At 45.1% G+C, this 18,480-nt stretch overlaps 1 protein-coding gene across 3 annotated transcripts; it reads left to right on the plus strand.

Moving 5' to 3' along the window:
• Positions 1-1,759: 1,759 nt before the first annotated feature.
• Positions 1,760-18,336, plus strand: SAMD13 (sterile alpha motif domain containing 13). Of its 3 annotated transcripts, XM_075424061.1 has the most exons (5): positions 1,760-1,933; positions 4,069-4,158; positions 7,568-7,652; positions 11,740-11,851; positions 17,177-18,336. In XM_075424061.1, exons 2-5 carry the CDS (start codon positions 4,137-4,139, stop codon positions 17,318-17,320), a joined length of 363 nt encoding a protein of 120 aa, XP_075280176.1. In that variant the 5' UTR covers positions 1,760-1,933; positions 4,069-4,136; the 3' UTR covers positions 17,321-18,336. The 3 variants fall into 3 exon arrangements, with proteins under 3 accessions (XP_075280176.1, XP_075280178.1, XP_075280179.1); XM_075424063.1 differs by lacking the exons at positions 1,760-1,933; positions 4,069-4,158 and adding an exon at positions 6,024-6,152; XM_075424064.1 differs by lacking the exons at positions 1,760-1,933; positions 4,069-4,158 and adding an exon at positions 6,980-7,039.
• The last annotated feature ends 144 nt before the right edge of the window (positions 18,337-18,480 follow it).

The following is an 18,480-nucleotide window of genomic DNA, read 5'->3' on the forward strand; positions in this document are numbered from 1 at the left end:
CCTCGGTCTGGGTGCGGGTCTCCTCTGTCTCTTGAAAGGGTGGTACGTGAGCGGGTTCGTAGGCATGCTGGCTTCCGTGGGGGTCTGTACTGGGCCCAGTTCCCAGCCACAGTGTCCAGGGAAGTCAAAGCTCATATGGGAGGCCAGAGAGGTATTGGAAGGCAAGTTTACAGCCAGGACCGTCTTGCTATTAAGAACATGGCAGCCTCACTGCTGTGAATATTGTCTGGAGAGTGAGGAGGAAGAGCAGAAGAGTAGAGCGCCAGCCCTGAGACCACCGCTGGGGAAAGCTGTCTGGCAGCAGTGGGGTTCCCACCTCCCCTGCAGCAAAAGCACCTGTGAGTCGCGCTGGCACCATGAGTCACCATGTGGGTCACTCAGCTGCCAAGGCATCCAAATCCGGCTTTTGATGGTTTTTCAGTGATAGGCAGGTTCTTCACTCCTGGAGGAAAAAAATTGCTAACAAAGTGGAGAAAAACCTTAGCATTAATTTCTTAATGTGGTGTTTGCAATGTAGCTGAGATTTCTGCTTGTGTTTTATTGACATTTTTCTATTACATTTTTTTCCATTTCTGTGTGCGTGTCAGCATGTTGTGCGTTTTCACTTGCCTCTGTTCATGCAACCAAAGTGCTACCTTTCAGATTTCCCGTAGATGTAACAGCTGTTTCACTGAGCTGTCTGAGCCATGATTGTATAAAATGTTTTTATTAGGCTGGAATCTGTTTTACAATGTTGGTATTTCATATGAATACTTACTATAAGCTTCTTGCTACATTATCACAAGCTAGGCAAATATGTGGTCGGTACTACTGACAGTACAGGCAGAATGAGTTGTGTTTTATACAGTGAATTTTTGTATATATGTAAAGTATAAGCTTTAAAATAACAAGGGTTTAAGTCTGGACAGTAGCTTTATTAAATATAAGCAACTAGCAGAATAAGAAGGAACACAACAAAATAAGTAGGGCAGGAAATTCTCAGTGAAGTGGATATAATTCACGTGCAGGAAGATTTATTTAAGCAATTCAGTCTTGGGAACCAGAGGAAACAAAAGCAGAGAGGTACCCCTGGGCTTGCATTGTAGTCAGCTGCTGTACACGTTTGTTTTAGCCTGGTGCGAAGAGGGTGCGACTCCGGTTATCTTACTGGAGATTTGTGCAATTACAAAAAAAGCTTGGATAATGCTTATTGTAAAAAGGACGTTAGCATACTAAAGCAAAGAGTTAAGGGACTCCCAATCAGGACAAAGCAGAGGGTCTTTGCCATGCTGTTAATTACTGCCCTGTCAGTAAATCTGAGCAGTGCTCTTCCCCTCCTGGCTGGCAGTGAGGGAGCTGTGCTGCTGACTCAGCACTGTGACCTGCAGAACTCTTAACCCATGCACTGAGCCTGAAACCTAGAGCTTTTACACAACTTTGCACATCTCAGGACCCATTTTTTTAGCTTATAAGAGTGTACCCAGGTGACTGCATGGAATACAAATCGAGACTGACTGGCCTTCGTGCTCTGACCTGGTACTTAAACACGCACTTCCACTCGATTGCGTTAGAAATGAATGCCAGGTTGGTAGAAGTCACTCTGCTGTATTCTTGTCATGGGTTTTCTGCCTGCCTTCCCCCTCCACACTTGCTTTACACCACTGATATTTTTGGCCTTTTGTCCAGGCTTTATGCAGAACAGCAGAGCAACGCGACAGTGCTCAGTCGTGCAGAAAACCCTGGCAAGTCAGAAAGAGACTGTGAAGAAGACACAGCATGGCTTTTGAACGACCATCCTGGCCAAGGCAGGAATCGGAGAGGTGCTTCGTTGGTTGAACCCACGGGCAGACTGGAGGGCTCTGCTGGGAACTGTCCCTCATTCCTCTGTGCAATGCCAAAGTAGGGAAGGGAGAGCAGGATGACGGGTATTAAGCTGTTGATGTTGTGGAGCAAGGTAAGTGGCAGAATTCCATTCAAGCAAACTAGAAAGAATACGTACTGGACTGGAAAAGACCTGAAGTGAGGAAAGACGTTTTTTTCAGAGCAAAGTGGTGGAAAGGCACAACCTGCACTGGTAACAGGGATTTCACCTCTTTCTGGGTGTACGGTGTTTGGCAGGGACTGTGGAAAAGACCCCAAGGTACTTAGCAGTCCTAGGATGACCAAATTCACCAGTGCCGTAGGGGTGTTGTGTGGAGCGAGGGGCTGTGCAGAGCAGACAGGGAAGGCCGAAGGTGCTGCTGAGACCCTGCCGCAACCCAGGGAGTGGCTCTGCGTCTGCTCCTGGGAGGCGAACGTGCACGAAGAGGAAAGGGCAGTGGGCTCAGACAGTGCAGAGCTCGCTCAGTACAGAGAGTCTAGCAGGGCTGTGGCTGTTCAGACAGCGAAGTCTGTGTAAGCAAGTAAATACCAGAGAAACAGAGAAGTCAACTATTAAACTAAGCAATACTACAGGAACAAATAAGTTTATATAGGTATTTTTCAAGTTGTAAATTAGGAGTTCATAGCCACCACTAAAGGGGAACCAGACACAGGCTTTCCGACGGGGTGAGACTCCTTGCGGCTGGTGCGAGCGTGGGTACGTGAGGGTTCGCCTGTGACCGCAGGAGGTCAAACCCCGCAGCCTGGAAGGTCCCTTTTTAGCCCTGCACTGCTAGGAGGGAAGTGATGCCAAAGGGAGTTTTAGACTGTTGTTATTAATAGACTGGAACTGGCTATCAATGAATTCAGTCTGGGTGGCAAGCAGTCATCTTAAAGCCGTCTCACTTCCAGACCTGTGACAATAATTACGGCAGAGCAGCTTGTGCCCCCTGCCCGTTTCAGGGCCCCTGGTGCTGCACGTTACGAGGAGCTGATGATTTGGCCGCTCATTACCTTTGGATGACATCTCTCGGCGTCTTGGCTGTCTCTGGTTTAACTTTCTTCCTCGCCGTGAGCAGCGTTTCTGGCCACCAGGAACCACAAGCGACCAGTGCCAGCCCCGAAACGTCTCCCTGGACACCCAGGGGGACCGCGCAGCGCTTGCCAGCGTTTATCCCACGCTGTGTTTCGGTCAGCGGCGGCGAAAGGCTGCGCGGGAAGCCGCGTCCCGTGCTCGCCGCCGCGCTGAGGGGGGGCCGCTGCGCTGCGGGGGGGGGTGTCTTCGCGCTGAGGGGGCTCCCGAGGGACTTCAGCTCCCAGAAGCCCCCGCGGCTGCCGGACGGCGCCTATTGGCGGAGCAGGGCGGGGCGCGGGCCCTAACGGTCCCGCCGGCCGTTGGTGCCGCCTCGCGCCCGGGGCGGCTGAGGGGCGGCTGGGACCCGGTGCCCGCCGTGTGGGCGCCTGCCGTCGAGCCCGCGGCTAGCTCCAAACCGTCCTCTCTGTAAAACACATATTTCACTGTCAAAACCAACGGATGTGATCCGTTCTGCCCTGCGTGAGACTGGTTCGCAGAGGAGCTTTCCTGGCTTCCCTCAAGGTGGAACCACAGAAGTCCTTCATGGTTTTTTCTCACTTCATTTTCCCTGTGAACGTGTTTAACTGTGTTTTACCCAGGATACTGGAATAAGAAAGGCTTAAAGGGCTTTATGTTGCTCTAGGGGAGCTGAAATTCGGTGCTGGCTGCACAGCTAACGAGGTGCTACACTCTCCTTTGCCACACGCGTGATGCATTTTGTCTCCATGTGCTGATGGCACTTCCACGGACAGAAACAAAAAGAAATCTTTTCAGTAGAAAACTGCCATTTTCCAATACCCAGAAAACAGGGTCAATAGGTGTCTAATATCTTTGCTGACTTTTGCGTGTTTCTCCTTGTGTCACAGAAGTTGTTCAGAAACACTCAGGTTTGACCCCTTAACCTGGATCTACCAACCCTGGTCTCCCTTTTTTCCCTGCCTGGCCTGGAAACTCTTTTATTTTTTTGCCAGAATGGGATACAAATAGTAAAACAAAAGTCTAATTCACTTTCCTGCTTTGTCTCCCTCCAGACATAATATCATTTTAATTAAATTAGCTTACCCTGACGAATGAAAATACAAACCGCAGAGCATGTTTCACATTGAATTTTTCCACAGCCTGTTTTCCTAAAATTCCTCTCTCTGCTGTTCAAGGTCTTTTAGATGGAACACACGCACTGCATGAGCCTCACTTCAGGTACTCGAAGGATTAATTGAAGAACATGATGGAAGGAAGGAGAGAGAGTGAGTAAAATAGCTGGTTTATATTTGTATCCTTAAATGTCAGTTCATTACCAAAGTTAGAAACCAGCCGATGCAGAAAACTCACTATGGCCTCATTTAGAATGCTTATTTCTTCAGAGACAAAAAAGAATTGCCTTGCGTGGCTTGTCCAATACAAATACATCACATTTTACAGTACTCTTTGGGATGTGAAGTAATGAGGGTTTTCTTTATGGTTCAGTATGCTTAATACTGTCTTTAACTTGCTTATCTACATTTGTTTAAAACCCAGAGCAGTGAGGACTCTCTCTGTTCTCTGTTCTCAATGCTTCTATCTATACTCGTCCCAGTATTTGCACAGTTTTTGTGAGCATTGGTTATTTATTTGGCAGCGTGTAAGCCAGGCACAATGAAATAGCGGGGGAAGTCATGTCTGCAGTCCTTTGCCCAAAAGTGCACTTCTCCTGTGATCTTCATGCTCCAAGTGTGTCTGGTTAGCAGTTCGGTGGCTCGGATCTCCATTCACAAGTGCAGCCAGGATACAGAAGGCTGCTTCTGGGCGCGAGACAGGTGCCGGGTGCCTGGGGCAGCCCCAGGCTGGCTCTGCTGGCCAGCAGCTCTGCTGTCAGTGCCGGCCGGGGCACTCCTGGTGTGGAGCCAGGACTTGCTCTGCAGAGATCAGGCTGAAGTCACCAGCTAGTTCTGCTCAAATCCCCAGGTAGCTTGTAACGTCCCCCTTGCCTCGCAGTGAACAGCAAGGGCGTCCTTGGTGTGGTTTGACTCGAAAGGAAGTTCTGCAGGTGGAACTTCACACAAACCTGTACTAACCCGGACTGTTAAGGATGGTCAAGAGGTCACAGCGTGCTGTGCAGGGAAGCGTGCACAGCCCCAGTGCAGGGCAGGCAGGGCCTGTGGGCTGGCTGCCGTGACTTGCTGCATTTCCCTAGCGCTGGCAGCACGGTATCCCGGTAATGCTTCCGTGCTGTTAGAAAACACCCTCAATCAAGGGAAGAAGGAATTAAAAATTAACGTAATTTTAAAAAAGTGCAATTGCTGGAGAGACTTGCCGATGTTTTTGTTAGTCCGTGCGGGTGAGATGTTGCTGCCAGTGGGCCAGACCTAGCCACTTGTGGACGCTTTGAGCTGTGCCTCACTGTACAGCAAACCCGTGCGTCTCCTGGCGGGGTACGGTACGGCGCGTACACGTGTGAGAGATGTTGCTACCCTGCGAACCGCTGCCCGCTCCTCTGCCTTGCCCCAGTCCCAGCGGTGCTGTCCCTGGGGTCCCCATCCCCGGCACCCCGACCCTGCCGTGCTCCAGGGAAAGCCAGGTCAGTCTGCGGTTCATCTGCAAGTTGGCGAACTCACTCTAGAAATGAATTTTTCGTCAATTTATACGCTCTCCCGCTTTCCCACCCTGTGTAAAGTGTCCTTGGATAAGCTACCGCATCCTTCACCACCCCCCGCTCTCACCGCTGCTCCGTCCGCCCCGCTCGGCAGGAGGAGCAGCGATGTCTGCGCGGAGGTCCCGCAGCCCGGGCCGTGGCTCCGGTGGGTTCGCGGCCGCCCGAGCCCGCAGCGCTGCTCCGCAGGCGGGCGTTGCCGGGGGGAAGCCGCGCCCGGGAACCGCCGGTCCCCGCTCCCCCGCGCCCGGCCCGGCGAACTTCGCGGGGTGCCCTGCCGAGCCCCCGCGGGGCGAGCGCTGGCGGGGAAGGGGGCGGCAGGCGGGGGGACCCTGCGGCGCCCCGGGCCCCCTAGCCGTAGTCGGGGAGGGGGGGGGGGGGCGGCGGCACCGCGCTGTGCCTTTAAAACGTCCGCCATGACGCGGGCGGCGGTTGGTGCGGCCCGTGTGTGGCGGCCGCGTCACGGGAGCGGGCCGGGAGCCAGGCGGGGCTGCTGCCCGGTGTCAAACCGAGCCGCCTCGGAGCGCCCCGCTGCCGGCGGGGGGGGCGGCAGCCGGGGGCTCCGCCGCTCCGGAGCAGCCCGTAGCAATGCTCTGGTTTAGTTGCTCGTAGGTAGGTTTTTCTGTCTTACTTCACCCCACCCTCCCCCCCCCGCCCCCGGCCAAAAAATGACAATGTGGTGCAGTGCTGCCTGGCGAACGGTTTCGGAGATGCTTGTAAAATGGTGAACGCTGTCACACAGTCCCGGCGGAGCTGTCTCCTCGCCGCCGCGGGGGAAGGGGAGCCCCGGGAACCCCCCGATGCCCGGGTGGCCGCGGGCTCCGCGGAAGGTGCCCAGCCCCGAGCCCGGGATGGCCGCCGGGACCGGGGCGAGGGGACCTTCCGCGGACGGGCTGGTGCTGTTGTCGTTTTGCAGTCACCTCAGGTGAACCGAGAAGTGGTTTGAAGGAATGCGTGGAGTTTTTGGGTCAGCAGTGCAGGAAGAAGCATCTTTTCGATTAGTTTGTTATTGGTTTCTCAGTGTTTTACATGCTGCTAGCTGTATAGTAAAGGGTCTTTTTTTTCTTTTTTAGCAGCAGCATTAATTGCTATCCTCTGTTTTTGTAAAGTTTTAGCTGAAGAGCGTGATTTCCCTGTTCTGTACTTCCCAGAGCTCTGTAACATTTCACTGGCATCCATTAATGCTACAGCAAGAACATCCTGAGTCCTTGGTCAGTTCTTTGGTGCTCTCTGAAATAGAAATGGCTTACTTGAGAACAGAAAGAAAAGGCTCAGATCGTTTCTGCATGCTCCGTGGAGTGGTCGACAAAGCTGTGTGGTGAAAGTACTCCAGCACACTGCGAGGAGGGAAACAGACTGGATTTTTATCCTGTGTCCTTCATATGCTCCTTTTCTTTTCAGAGTTCAGTATACCATATCTATAGAAGAAGCTGTGCTAGTGCAGGAATGATGACCTTACGGATAAGATACTGATTTTGGCCTCAGGAGTTTGGCACTCAGTCAGTAACTCTGCTTACCAGCTTTATGTGTGTGTGTGACATGGGTATAAGTCACTTTGTGCTCATCTGTATCATCCCAGATTCCCGATTTGTAAAACAAGGCTATGGATTTCGAAACTTCACTGGGAATAAGACCATACGTCTGTTTGGACCCTCTGTATAGCAGGGCGACTGAAGGCACAATAAGCCCTCTTGATATCTCACTATATATTGCAGGTCAATCTCTATGTGTACGAATATACAGTTGGATAACAATTTTATTAGTTTCAAAAATAATCAACTGTAGCATTACCTTCCTTGGTTTTCAGGTATGAAATATTTCTTGTGTCTGAAGCACAGGTCAATTTTTCCTAGCTCATTAGCTATTGTCAGCTTTGTCAGGCTTCTCAGGAAAGCAGTCTGACAGCACCTTTGCTCTCAGGTGGAAACATGATTGTGTCCCTGTAGAATGCTTGTTTCTGTTACATTATGTTGTTCTTTTTATACTACTAATAATTAAACACAGCTTTTTTTCCCCCCATCAATCAGTTGCTGAAGTAAAAGAAAGCTCTGTCTTCTTCATGCTAACTGTTGACATGGAAAACAAGGAAAATGGCTCTCTGGATGTCAAAAAGTAAGTGAATCAATAGTGTTCAGTTTATGTAAACAGCATATGGATTTTGATTGTAGTTTTCCTTTGACTTAATACAGTTGGCAAGGGTGGGCACCCCCATCTTTGCTCATTTCAAGCCTTCCCTGTTCTCAGTTACTTTTATTGTATTTCAGCTTCGAAATAGAAGAGTCTCGGGCACTGAATTGGTTAAAAGTGGTATGTGGGAGGACTGTATAGAAATGGAGAGATGCAGAAGCTAGTAACTGAAAGTTAAGGGTATACCTTTCTCCATTGATTTCTCCTCTCAATCAGACACTAAAGCAAATGGTAGCACTGTAACCAATACTCTACCTATGCTCACGTGCCTGCTAGTGGCTTTTGCAGAACCTGTGCCTCATGGACAGAAGTGTCTTGTGTGGAAGTCTCCTCTCTGTCTCCTTCAGAGAGACGTACATCTTTCCCTGCTGACTGCCCAGCCATCTAGAGATGAGAAGTCGTAGCAGCAGCGTATGTCTTTGGTGTCAGTTCTCTTCTGGAACAGATATTTTAAGCTGTTTGCTGGAGAAGCCCTAAACTGCTGGGTTTTTACTTCAGACCTAGGATGGGAATAAGATGGAGACATATGGTGCACCTCTCCACAATTTTCTTTAGTGTGGTAGACTGCAGGCTAGGGGGTAGGACGAATTTCCACATCCTCAAAGGTCAGCAATTCTTAGATTAGGACTAGTAATTCTGAATGAAGTTATGATCTGAGAAGTGGAGTTCTGTGTGGAAAAAATTGGCTTTGCTGCTTTAGGGTTATAGAAGCTGTGCTGAGGTAGATATATAGGTATATTTAAAAAAACAAAAACAAAAACAAAAAAACCCACAAAAAACCTCACAAAGAAAGGTATGAGAGAGAGTTCTTAGTCTGTCCTCTCAAATTGTAACACTTCTGCAAAGCTGCACCTCATTCTTCTCCTTCAAATGTCTTTTCTGTAAGCCTTCCAAAAAAACTTGACAATGCTTAGGCTCCCAGGCACTAAAGTAATATAAATCATAATAATTATAATGCTCACTTCAGGATGCTGGTAAAACACCCGATTATTACACAGCATCAAAAGATCTGATGGCAGCCATTCAAATCAGCATACTTCCCCTTCATTTGAGACATTGGTTACACCACACCAACATAAAATGCATTTTCCTATTCAGTGACTATGAATAGTTTATACTGTGTACGTTCCTCTGCAGCCGCCTTCCGTTGGCAATCTTGCTTCTACAATGAGGACTCTGTGGTGGGAGGAGAAGGGACGCAGTCAAAGCAAGAACAGTTTACATTTAATCCTTTTCCCCTGAGGCTTAGGTGATAAAGGCTCCGCTACTAATTGCAAAGGTGGCTTTTTAAAACTGATGGGGATTGTAATTAAACTGATCAGGAGCTGTGGTTTCTAAATTAATGTGTGCAGTATGTATGTGCGCATATCTAGAAAGGAAGTGTTTGGCACTTTCTTGAAGTGGTTATAAATAGCTTGGATAAAATCTGTTTGTTCATAGCTATATCCTTTCAGGCCTCACTACTTCTGCCACATGATGGCAATAAAGGCACAGGGACAGTGGTGAAAAGCAGACAAGCCTAATCTTTATTCATTATCAGTGCATCTAGTACTACGTTACGAAGTCTAAAATGCCAGTCCTCTTAAGATTTTACAGCATCCAGGATGTCTGGCATAAGCCAGTGTAAGGCTAGGTTATGGCTGCTACATATTTCCTTTTCTTGTCTAAAGAACAGAGCCATGTGCAACAGCAGGGCAAGGAGGAGTCTGTTAAAGTCTAGAAGCCAAATGAGCATCTGTGTGGGTAGGTGGGCTAAAGTCCAGCCACCCTCCAACAGCCTGTCACATGCCTTTGAGTCTTCTGCAACTTTAGCTGTGGAAATTGGCTCCACTTGAGGTCCAGCATGATACTATTCCTGGAGGCAGGAACTTGTGATTATTTCCTATGATTAGTTAATGACTAAGGCAGTCATTGCAGTTGAGCCTGGAATGGGGCTGGACCACACTGTGGTTCCCTAGTGGTAAAAGAAGAGCTACATGAAGAACTAACGCCCCTGGGCTGAAATACAAAATTGTGGGAAGGAGGGTTTGGGACCATGTTTAGCTTGAAATTAAAGTGCTTTGGTAAGTAAGCAAAATACAGTTAGGAGGTATTTTTACAGGTTGAATCTTTTATTTGTTGTTTAGGAAGAATTAAATTCAATATCTTCTAGGATTTGTTATGGTTTCTTTAAATACTGAGTTGCTGGGGGTTTGTTTTTTTATTTGTTTTGAATTTTAAGTAGAAGATGAGTTATTGAAAGTGATAGTGTATGTCTTAGGGAAAATACAAAGATTAAATATAATTCTTCAGATGCTGCTTTTACAAATACATGTAGGTTTTGTGTGGTGCTCTTCATATTTTCCTTCTTAAGTCTCAGAATGTGCACAACACCAAAAATCTTAATTGAAAGTAATTCTTTGATTAAAAAGATAAAAGTGCAGCTCTGATAAGGCCAGACAGTCTCATTTTCCATTTTGCTGTGTTGCCTTTCTACATAATCAGAATCAGTGAAGCTTTTCATGAGGTAAGTCATTACTTGATGAGCAAAAGTAAGAAACTGGCCCTGTGCTCTTTGCTCTGAGGTATGTGTATATTCCATGTGATAAGTGAAAGAAACTGCTTTTAGAAGGCCAGGTGCAGCATACAGTGTGATATCGAGGTTGCAGTGTCAGTCCCCAGGGCCAGACTTTCGTTGCCATATTGACAGGTACATTCCAAGAGTTAGGGGAGAAGAAAAAATCATTGTATTCAGTAGTCCTCCTTCTCAGGGCTCAGCTAGCTGTAGAAATTGGGGTGTTGTAGAAACAGTGATGGGAGGCACTGTATGTGATTCTGTTCACTTCTCTTCATGGCTGGTTGGAAAAATGGTTGGCCCTTGATTCACTCAGTTATTTTGCTGAAAGACATACAAGTCTAGGCAAGACAGAGGTGGTGACAGTTGGAAAAGAAAAATTTGAAGGACAGAACAAAGATACTGCTGGGAGAATATAATCTGTGTTTCTTCTCCAGTTGGTGCTGTTGAAAGTCAGTCCTGCCTGTAAGCTTCAGCACCTGAAATAGGTACGATTCTGACATCTGCCCTGATCTGTACATTTTCGATATTTCCTCATTAGCATTATGGTTAAGCATGCAGAACAGTGGAAAATGTCTGGCATGAACTTTAGGACTTCTAGTTGGAGAAACATGTCAAATAAGTTCTTTCTTTTGATGTCTTCCTCTTCATCCTCCTAAATTGCTACAGGAAAGGCAATCCATCTCACTGTGTGTCTCTCTTACCAAGAATTTGCACATACACAAAGGTTATCTGAGATATGGTGATGGCAGGCTGAGGAATAAAAAACGCAGGAGAAGGATAGTAATATGAATGATTAGTTGTCTTGGCTACTGTGGAAAGCAATTGCCTGAGATCAATCACGGAAGGAATTAATTCTGATTGTGTTTAACAGATGTTTTCTCAGATTCATAGCTATTTTAAAAGTCCATAGATTTGTCCAAAGACAATTTTGGGAAATTTTCTATATTGAGAAATTAATCCCAATTGTTGGCACCTCTCTTATTTGGTTTTACAAGGTAAAGATGGTTTCCAGTAGTTTCTACCTGTATTATAAAGAAGCACAGTCTTATCTGGGAAAAGAACAATCCACATACTGCAATTCTTTATAAGTACTTGGTAGCTGAAAACAAGCTGCAGTGTTGAAAGGCAGGGATTTGGTACCTCAGTCATGGTAGTCTTTTTGTTCTCCAACTGCAAAGGCAGCACACTTGCGGGAAAAGATTCTGACTGATTACTTTTGGCTGATGTGAAGATTCATGTACTTCCTTCTTTTCTGAAGAGAGAGGTACCTCAGTTGTCCCCAGCATCAGGTCTTTGAAATGGACAACAGGAGTGACCGTTCTGTATCGAGGCGTGTCAAAGGATACTTTTCCTGGGGGAACAAGGAAGGACAGGATGTACATGGGGTGTACACAAATAAACAGCAGACGCTCTGCATGCATGTAGTGATTACTTGTCTGGGTTTGCTCTTTGCAGTTCGGTAGAGAACGGGAGACCTCCAGATCCTGCTGACTGGGCTGTTGTCGATGTTGTGAATTATTTCAGAACAGCTGGATTTGAAGAACAAGCCAATGTTTTTCAAGAGCAGGTAAATCTGTTAGGAAACACCTTTTGACTGTCACCAGTTTCTCATCTCGCACATTTTTGCCACGTTCCTGGTTATATACTGTTATTATATGTTAATGTAATCCCACATTAATGGGGGGATTCAAGTCTGTTATTGGGTGAAAATCCATGGGTCTATGATCTTTCAGTAATAACATTGTTCTACAAGGTGTGGATAACAGGTTGAAGTTTGTTTAAACCAGCCGTCTGAAAGGTGAGGAATTTAAACAAATTTTCTGGCTTAGACTCAGTCTCTCTATACAACCCACTCAGTTGAACTGTCTTGTTATTTAAACTGTGAATGGTAATTCCCTTCTTACTTAGCGAACTGGGCAAATATGCTCATGAGTATTTACAAAATTCGGGGCTCCTAGGAGACAAGTTGCTTTTGAAGACCTAGGGTGAAAAAGGGGCTGCTGTGTTGCATTGAACTTGGCAGCACAAGTGAACAGAGAAAGGACAAGTTTGCAATAAAGGGGAAGAATCTTTCTCAGCACAGGAGCAGCATGTGTGTAGGACTCAGTCTGAGAAATAGGTTGGATCGTCATTGCTGGGCGTTGTAATTGCTGGATGCTAATGGATGGCTTCTTTTGGTAGATTTGATCACCAAAGAGCTTAACAGTCGTATGGCGTCTTGTAACTCACCTGTCAGCACACTGGTAAGGTCTGCTAGTGGGGCAGGACAGGGAAGATGGCTTACTTGGCCTATGGCCCACCTGTTCCGTACGGAAGGAACTTGCATCTCCAGATTGTCCGTTCAGCACCTTCCCTGATAAGTCTGTAGGTTTGCATGCATCTACCAGGAAATTAGTTACCAATGCTTGCATTTAGTTAACAAAACAGGTGGCTTGACCTTTCAAGGCACTGAGCTAGTGCCAAGTTATTGGCAGCTTTGCAGGGAAACTGTACATCTAATGTGAAATAGTGTTATTGTTGGTCAGGTTAATCCTGCTGACCTTCAGCACCTGGGCAGTGAAATACCATCTGATTGTAATTCAGGAGTGTAACAGTGTGTCTGATTTTAGCTCTTTGTTCTCGGGGGTGAAACACCTGGTGCTGGGTAATTCTCTGGCAGGGTGCAGAGAGAGGCTCCTGCAGTGGCTACTAATTTTATCAGAATTTGAAGACGGGTAAACAGGCAAAACAGGTTTTGTGTATCCATTCCTTAATACCACCATCCATGTCTCCTCAGCAGCCCTGGAAATGAGCTTAAAAAAACCCACACATGCAAAGTAATTGCAGCCTCTGGGGTTTTTTTTCCTTATACTGACAGATACCTCTGACTTTCATCAAACATCTTAACCTTTCTGCACCTCAGCTGGCTTGTCAATAATACTGCAGTAATTACTACTGATCTTGCAGCAGCAAGGTGAGGCTAACTCATGAGTTTTGGCAAAGCAATTTGCAACAGCCTGATGAAAAGCAGCATAGAAGAAGAGTGTAGAGGTTTTATTGGTATTCTGCAGTGAGGGCAAGTGGCTTCAGGACGATAGGTGAAGTAAGCTGCTTTTTAGTGATATGTTGCTAGGACTCTGCCAGGATAGTAACAGGCAGAAATGTGGCTGTGATTCCGTTGCCAACTTCACTTTATGCCGAAGCCTTGGAGAGAGAGGCTGACAGCTGCCACCAGGATGCGGCCAGGAGATGTGGGATGGGCACTCACAGCAGAAGTCGTTGCTGCTTCCTTCCCCCTCCATTCCCTGAGCAGCAAGTGCCTGTAAAACCATGCCAGCTCTGCCAGCCCATTCCCTGTCTGCAGGAGGAACAGCCCCAGGAACAACCTTGTCCCTAACCTCTTACCAGTGGTGGTGTTCTGTTTCCTCTACACTGTTTACTAGCCACTAATTTTAACTCTGTGTACTTATGGTGTTTATCATCAGGACCTTCCAGGTATGGCAGTGCAATCAGGTTCACTTTGAACCCTGAGCCATCATCTGTCTATAGAGCGACCAGGCATGCAGCTGAAGCTCTGGCCATTTCTGGTTTTCTCTTCTATTTCTAGGGCAGCTTGCCTGGGCCCCAGAAACCTAAATTCACTTGATCTGCCACTGCCCTGAATATGTGCTGGAAGGGAAGGAGGTTGTAAATGGTAAAGGAAAGTATTCTGTTTCACCTACAATGCTGGGAAATTGTTTTCCACTGAGCTGCTTCGGAAGGGGTAGCACAATGGCTTCCTTACAAAACATCCATAGCCCAGAATGTAATCATGAGATCTGTTATTACATTCAGCTTTCACACAACAGTAACTGAGTCCACACTTTCTTTTGATGAATCTGAATACAACTGGACTCACCCAAAGCAAGTGACTCAAAGAATTTTTAAGACCTGAATTTTTCTTGAAACATTTTAAGGAAAATGAGAAGACATTTTAAGGACTGCAGAATGTTTTATTAAAACTGTATTTTAAGTGCTGGTAAGAAGTGATGGTTGTGCGATGATTATATATTATTCCTTCTTGGAGTTCTACTGATGTCAGCAAGTCAAAAGGGTTCACTGAAGAGAACAGATTCAACTGAAAGATGTTGCCCAATAACAACAAACCATAACCTCAGCAAGCAAATCAGACAAGCCAAGAAGTTGGGAGCACAGGATAACTAAAGAGAGAGGCAGACCAGATGCACGATGAGGCTGTGAACACCTTCAAAGAGCTGCTGCCTGCCAGTACGTGGCTGAGCTTTCTCTAGGAGCCCTGGGACCACAGGGAGCTGTGGCTCACTTGAAGACTGAAGCTGTTTGCCATGTCTTCAGACATGCTAGCACTATGCCTGACCTTCATTATTGCCCATGTGTCTTCCTAACCCTTAGTATTGTCATAGCCAGATAAGCCCAAGTAACCTAATGGTAATTTGTTGGCCTTTTTGTAGTGCCTTGTCAGAAGGTAGACTGGGGTTTGATGCTATCTTCTGTCCCCTGTTGCTTCCTAGCAGAGCCATGGCACAGTGGAGCACGTGAGCATGCTGGCTGTCATGCTTTTGTGTTAGCTGTGCTGTAAAACCTTGCAATTCTCAGTCACTTGGAGAAAGAGCAGAAAGCGTGCTGGGAGGACTTGAAGCTTAACTGGTTCTCTGGTGGTCTGCTGAAGACAGTATGCTCTTGCTGCTGAGGTCATCCTGGCACAGTGGGGAATTACTATTACCTCTAGTTGTGCAGAGGAGTGCCTCTGCAGATGACATTAAAAAGGCATACCAAAAGCTGGCGTTCAAGTTGTGTCCTGAAGAAAGTCCAGAAAACAGAGAAGTAGCAGAGAAGAAATTCAGAGAAGTCACCGTAGCACACAAAATCTTACCCGGTGCCAACAAACCAAACAGAATGACTATGACAAAGCTACGGAAGAGGTTTAAGTGGAAAGCAAAAAAGAAGTGGAAGAGGTAAAGCTTACATTACATGCAGAGATATAAACCACTTGAATTCTGAACATATAATCACTTATTTCTACCCAGACATGTTTAGAGAATCAGTTTTCTATATAATGAAAGTCTTAGTAGTTACCAACATTTCTAGAATCCTCGGGGAACCCTGTGGAAGAAGAAGGGAAAAGTATAGATTATTTTTTCCTGTTCTTGGAGTTTCTCCTGTTCCAGGTACTGGATTTTCTTCATTCGGATCCTACGAAGCTGGAGGCTGTTCTTCCTCCATAGCATCGTTGAACAGCAGCAGAAAAGGCAACTTCAGATCAGTCATAGCAATGAGCAAAATACTCACTGGTGTCAAAATTCCCACAGAAAGAATTGTGACATGCGAAAGAGAGGATAGAAACTGGTTTTAACCATTAACATTCTCAATGGTAATTGGAAAGAGGCACCTGCTATAATTGGGTAGAAAGTTATTGGAAATGTTTTTCTTTTAGAAACACTGTTACATTCCGCTCCTCTGAGGCATTAGCAGTCATATCTCTGGGGGACATTTCGAAGAAATTCCACTCCTGGCTGATCTTTGACTATGTTGTGGTTTGTCCATGCATTTTGTATTTATAAACTTTATCAAATCATAGGAGAGATCGGTTGGGACAAGCTGAACTCTAATATGTCTTCCTCTTTTCACATCGAGTTGTAATCAAGGACGGGATCTCTGACATTTCCAAGACAAAATTTAATATTCCTAAGGAAGATGCTGCAGTGGGATAAACTGATGTGTGATGTTTGTATTACTTATAAAAATACAAAATTTTGCCAATATGTTGTCATGGACAACAGCAATATGTGCAAGCATTTGAACTGGTTGATGGCTATTGATAACAAATTCAACATTTAATAGTGGGTTTTTTAATTAAAGTAAAAAAGACTGCAACAGTAGAGTGAAGTCCAGTGCAGAAGAATGTCGTAAGGCTATATACTTCTTTGGGCTATGATGACTTTGGGAGGTCTGGCTGTGCTTTGAGACACCAGGCAATGCATTGCTGTGTAGCTGTAGCTCCTGTTTCCTGAGTAGTGCAGTGTGATTGAACTGTAGGAAAGTGTAAAGAAGAAGATGGTCCCTTGTCTAAAACAGAGATGGGAGTTGAGAGATGTGGATTCTTTCTCTTCCTTTTTGACCTTTGAAAAATCATTTACAGGTAGTTTTCAAACAAACAGCAAGGTTTTGAGGTGGAAAAAACCCCAAAGCCTACAGGGTTTATAATCCAAGTAGGTCAGAAAGCCAAGGTTTGAGAGAAAAGAACCCCACGCATATCTGTGATTTAAAAGTGGGAATTTTAGGCAGGAACAAGTAGGGGTTCTTGAGACCTAAGCTGGGAAGTTCCTCCTTTTAGCCTCCTTCATTTTAAGTGGAGGACGAGAAGATCCCTCAGAGTGTTGAGCCCCACAGTTAGGCACTTCTAAAATTTCTGATTCCAGGAGTCTGTTGGTTTTTTTGCTCACAGGACACGGGAAAGTTGGCCTTTTAAAGAAAGTACCTGAAATTATTCGCAGGTACTGACTAGTCCAAACTTGCATATCGCTGTCAATGGTAATTCTTCTGAAATGCACTTCATAAGGCTTCTTCTTAAGAGTGTTTTTCCCTTAATAGCTGGTAATGAGGCAATCTGCACACGTACCTATTCATTTGAAACATTTACAAGGAGGGAATTTTGAAATTAGGCTCATTTGGGTTTTGTGCTTGACTAAATAGTATTTCTACCTTAGTCAGCACAGATGAGCATATGGAAAGCAGACAGCAGAATTTAGCAGCTATAGACACAGTTTCAGGAAAATAAAGGCTGCTATTTCTTTTCTCATTGATCCTCTGTAGTAGTCTTCCATTCATTGCATGACTGTTCTCATCTGTTAGATTTGTACATTTGTCTTTATCAACTCTTTAATTCTTCTTATAGGAAATTGATGGCAAATCATTACTGTTGATGACAAGAAATGATGTACTGACTGGACTTTCATTAAAACTGGGGCCTGCACTGAAAATCTATGAATATCACGTAAAACCTCTACAGACACAACATCTAAAGAACAACTCCTTATAGCGAATTGTCTAATCAGGGTCATGTTGTGCCTCAAACAATAAATAAGCAATTTGGTTTCATGTGATGGAACTTTGTAAAGAGAGAATATATCTATTAAGAATTTAAACCAAATTACAATATATATCCTATTGGATAGAGTTGGCAATATACTATATACTGAGTCTGAAGGGAGAGAGGTGGTGTGTATTTTTTACATAGTACATAACAATTTTTAGGATTTGTCAACGAGTATGTTGAGATAGCTGCATCACTGTATCGAGAACAAAAGGTAGGTATGTCATTCTCATTTTTGAACCAGACGTTCTTGATTTCCTGAATTAAAATACCAAAAAAAAACCCAAACCCAAATAAAGTTTACATGCATCTTTGGGAGAGAGAAACCAATTAAAGTAGGTTTTAGTTTACACTGAAGACCTACTAAAATTGTTACTACTCATAATTTTAGGATGGGACTGACACTTGCCAACTCACCCTTTTTTGCAGAGGGTCCTATTTTGACCTTATTAAGGTTTACTCGTGGTATGCTGCAATGTTTAAAGCTGTACATACAACTAACATAACCCCTTCGATAGCAGAAGGTGTTGCTGACAGGTGAAACTGGGTTGTGTATTTTTTGCTGTCCTTTAAATTTTCAGCTTGTTTTCACCTGTTTTTGATAATAGTTCTATGTAAAGTATAGTTGGTTTTTAAAAGTCTGTGTTGCTTTGCAAAACAGAAAAAGCTTCATTTTATTTCTTTTTTAATTTATGATAACTTGTTTTCTAACATTATGCAGAAATTTGTAAAAAGAGTAAAATTCTGCACACTTTTAATATTGTCTGTCATTGGTGCTGTAATGGTTGATTTTGGTTTTAACGCTTTACTTAACAGTTTAAATACTTGTTTTGAAAACAGAAAGAAGCTGTCTTGTCACCATACATCTCTGTTAAAAGAGAGTCTTGTTCAATCTGTTTGTACCAGTTCCCTATTTGATGGGTTGCTTGCAATATTCCAATAAAGCGTTGCTTATGTTTGGATTCAGTTTACAGATCTTTTACATTCTTTGTTTCTTTGTTGTGGTATATCGAAGCTCCTGTTTTTCTCCATTTTCCCATTAAAAAAGTACCAAAACCTACTTAATATTCTATGTTCTTGTGATTACTTTTAATACCACCTACCAA

This window comes from Opisthocomus hoazin, chromosome 6, assembly GCF_030867145.1.
Source record: "Opisthocomus hoazin isolate bOpiHoa1 chromosome 6, bOpiHoa1.hap1, whole genome shotgun sequence".
Taxonomy (NCBI): domain Eukaryota; kingdom Metazoa; phylum Chordata; class Aves; order Opisthocomiformes; family Opisthocomidae; genus Opisthocomus; species Opisthocomus hoazin.

What these genes read in the sequence shown, in the direction of transcription:
- SAMD13 (XM_075424061.1), top strand. Translation starts at nt 4,137, where the DNA reads ATGATGGAAGGAAGGAGAGAGA. An exon ending in GATGGAAGGAAGGAGAGAGA is followed by an intron (nt 4,159 to 7,567) that starts GTGAGTAAAATA and finishes CCCATCAATCAG; the next exon opens with TTGCTGAAGTAAAAGAAAGC. An exon ending in CCAATGTTTTTCAAGAGCAG is followed by an intron (nt 11,852 to 17,176) that starts GTAAATCTGTTA and finishes TTCTTCTTATAG; the next exon opens with GAAATTGATGGCAAATCATT.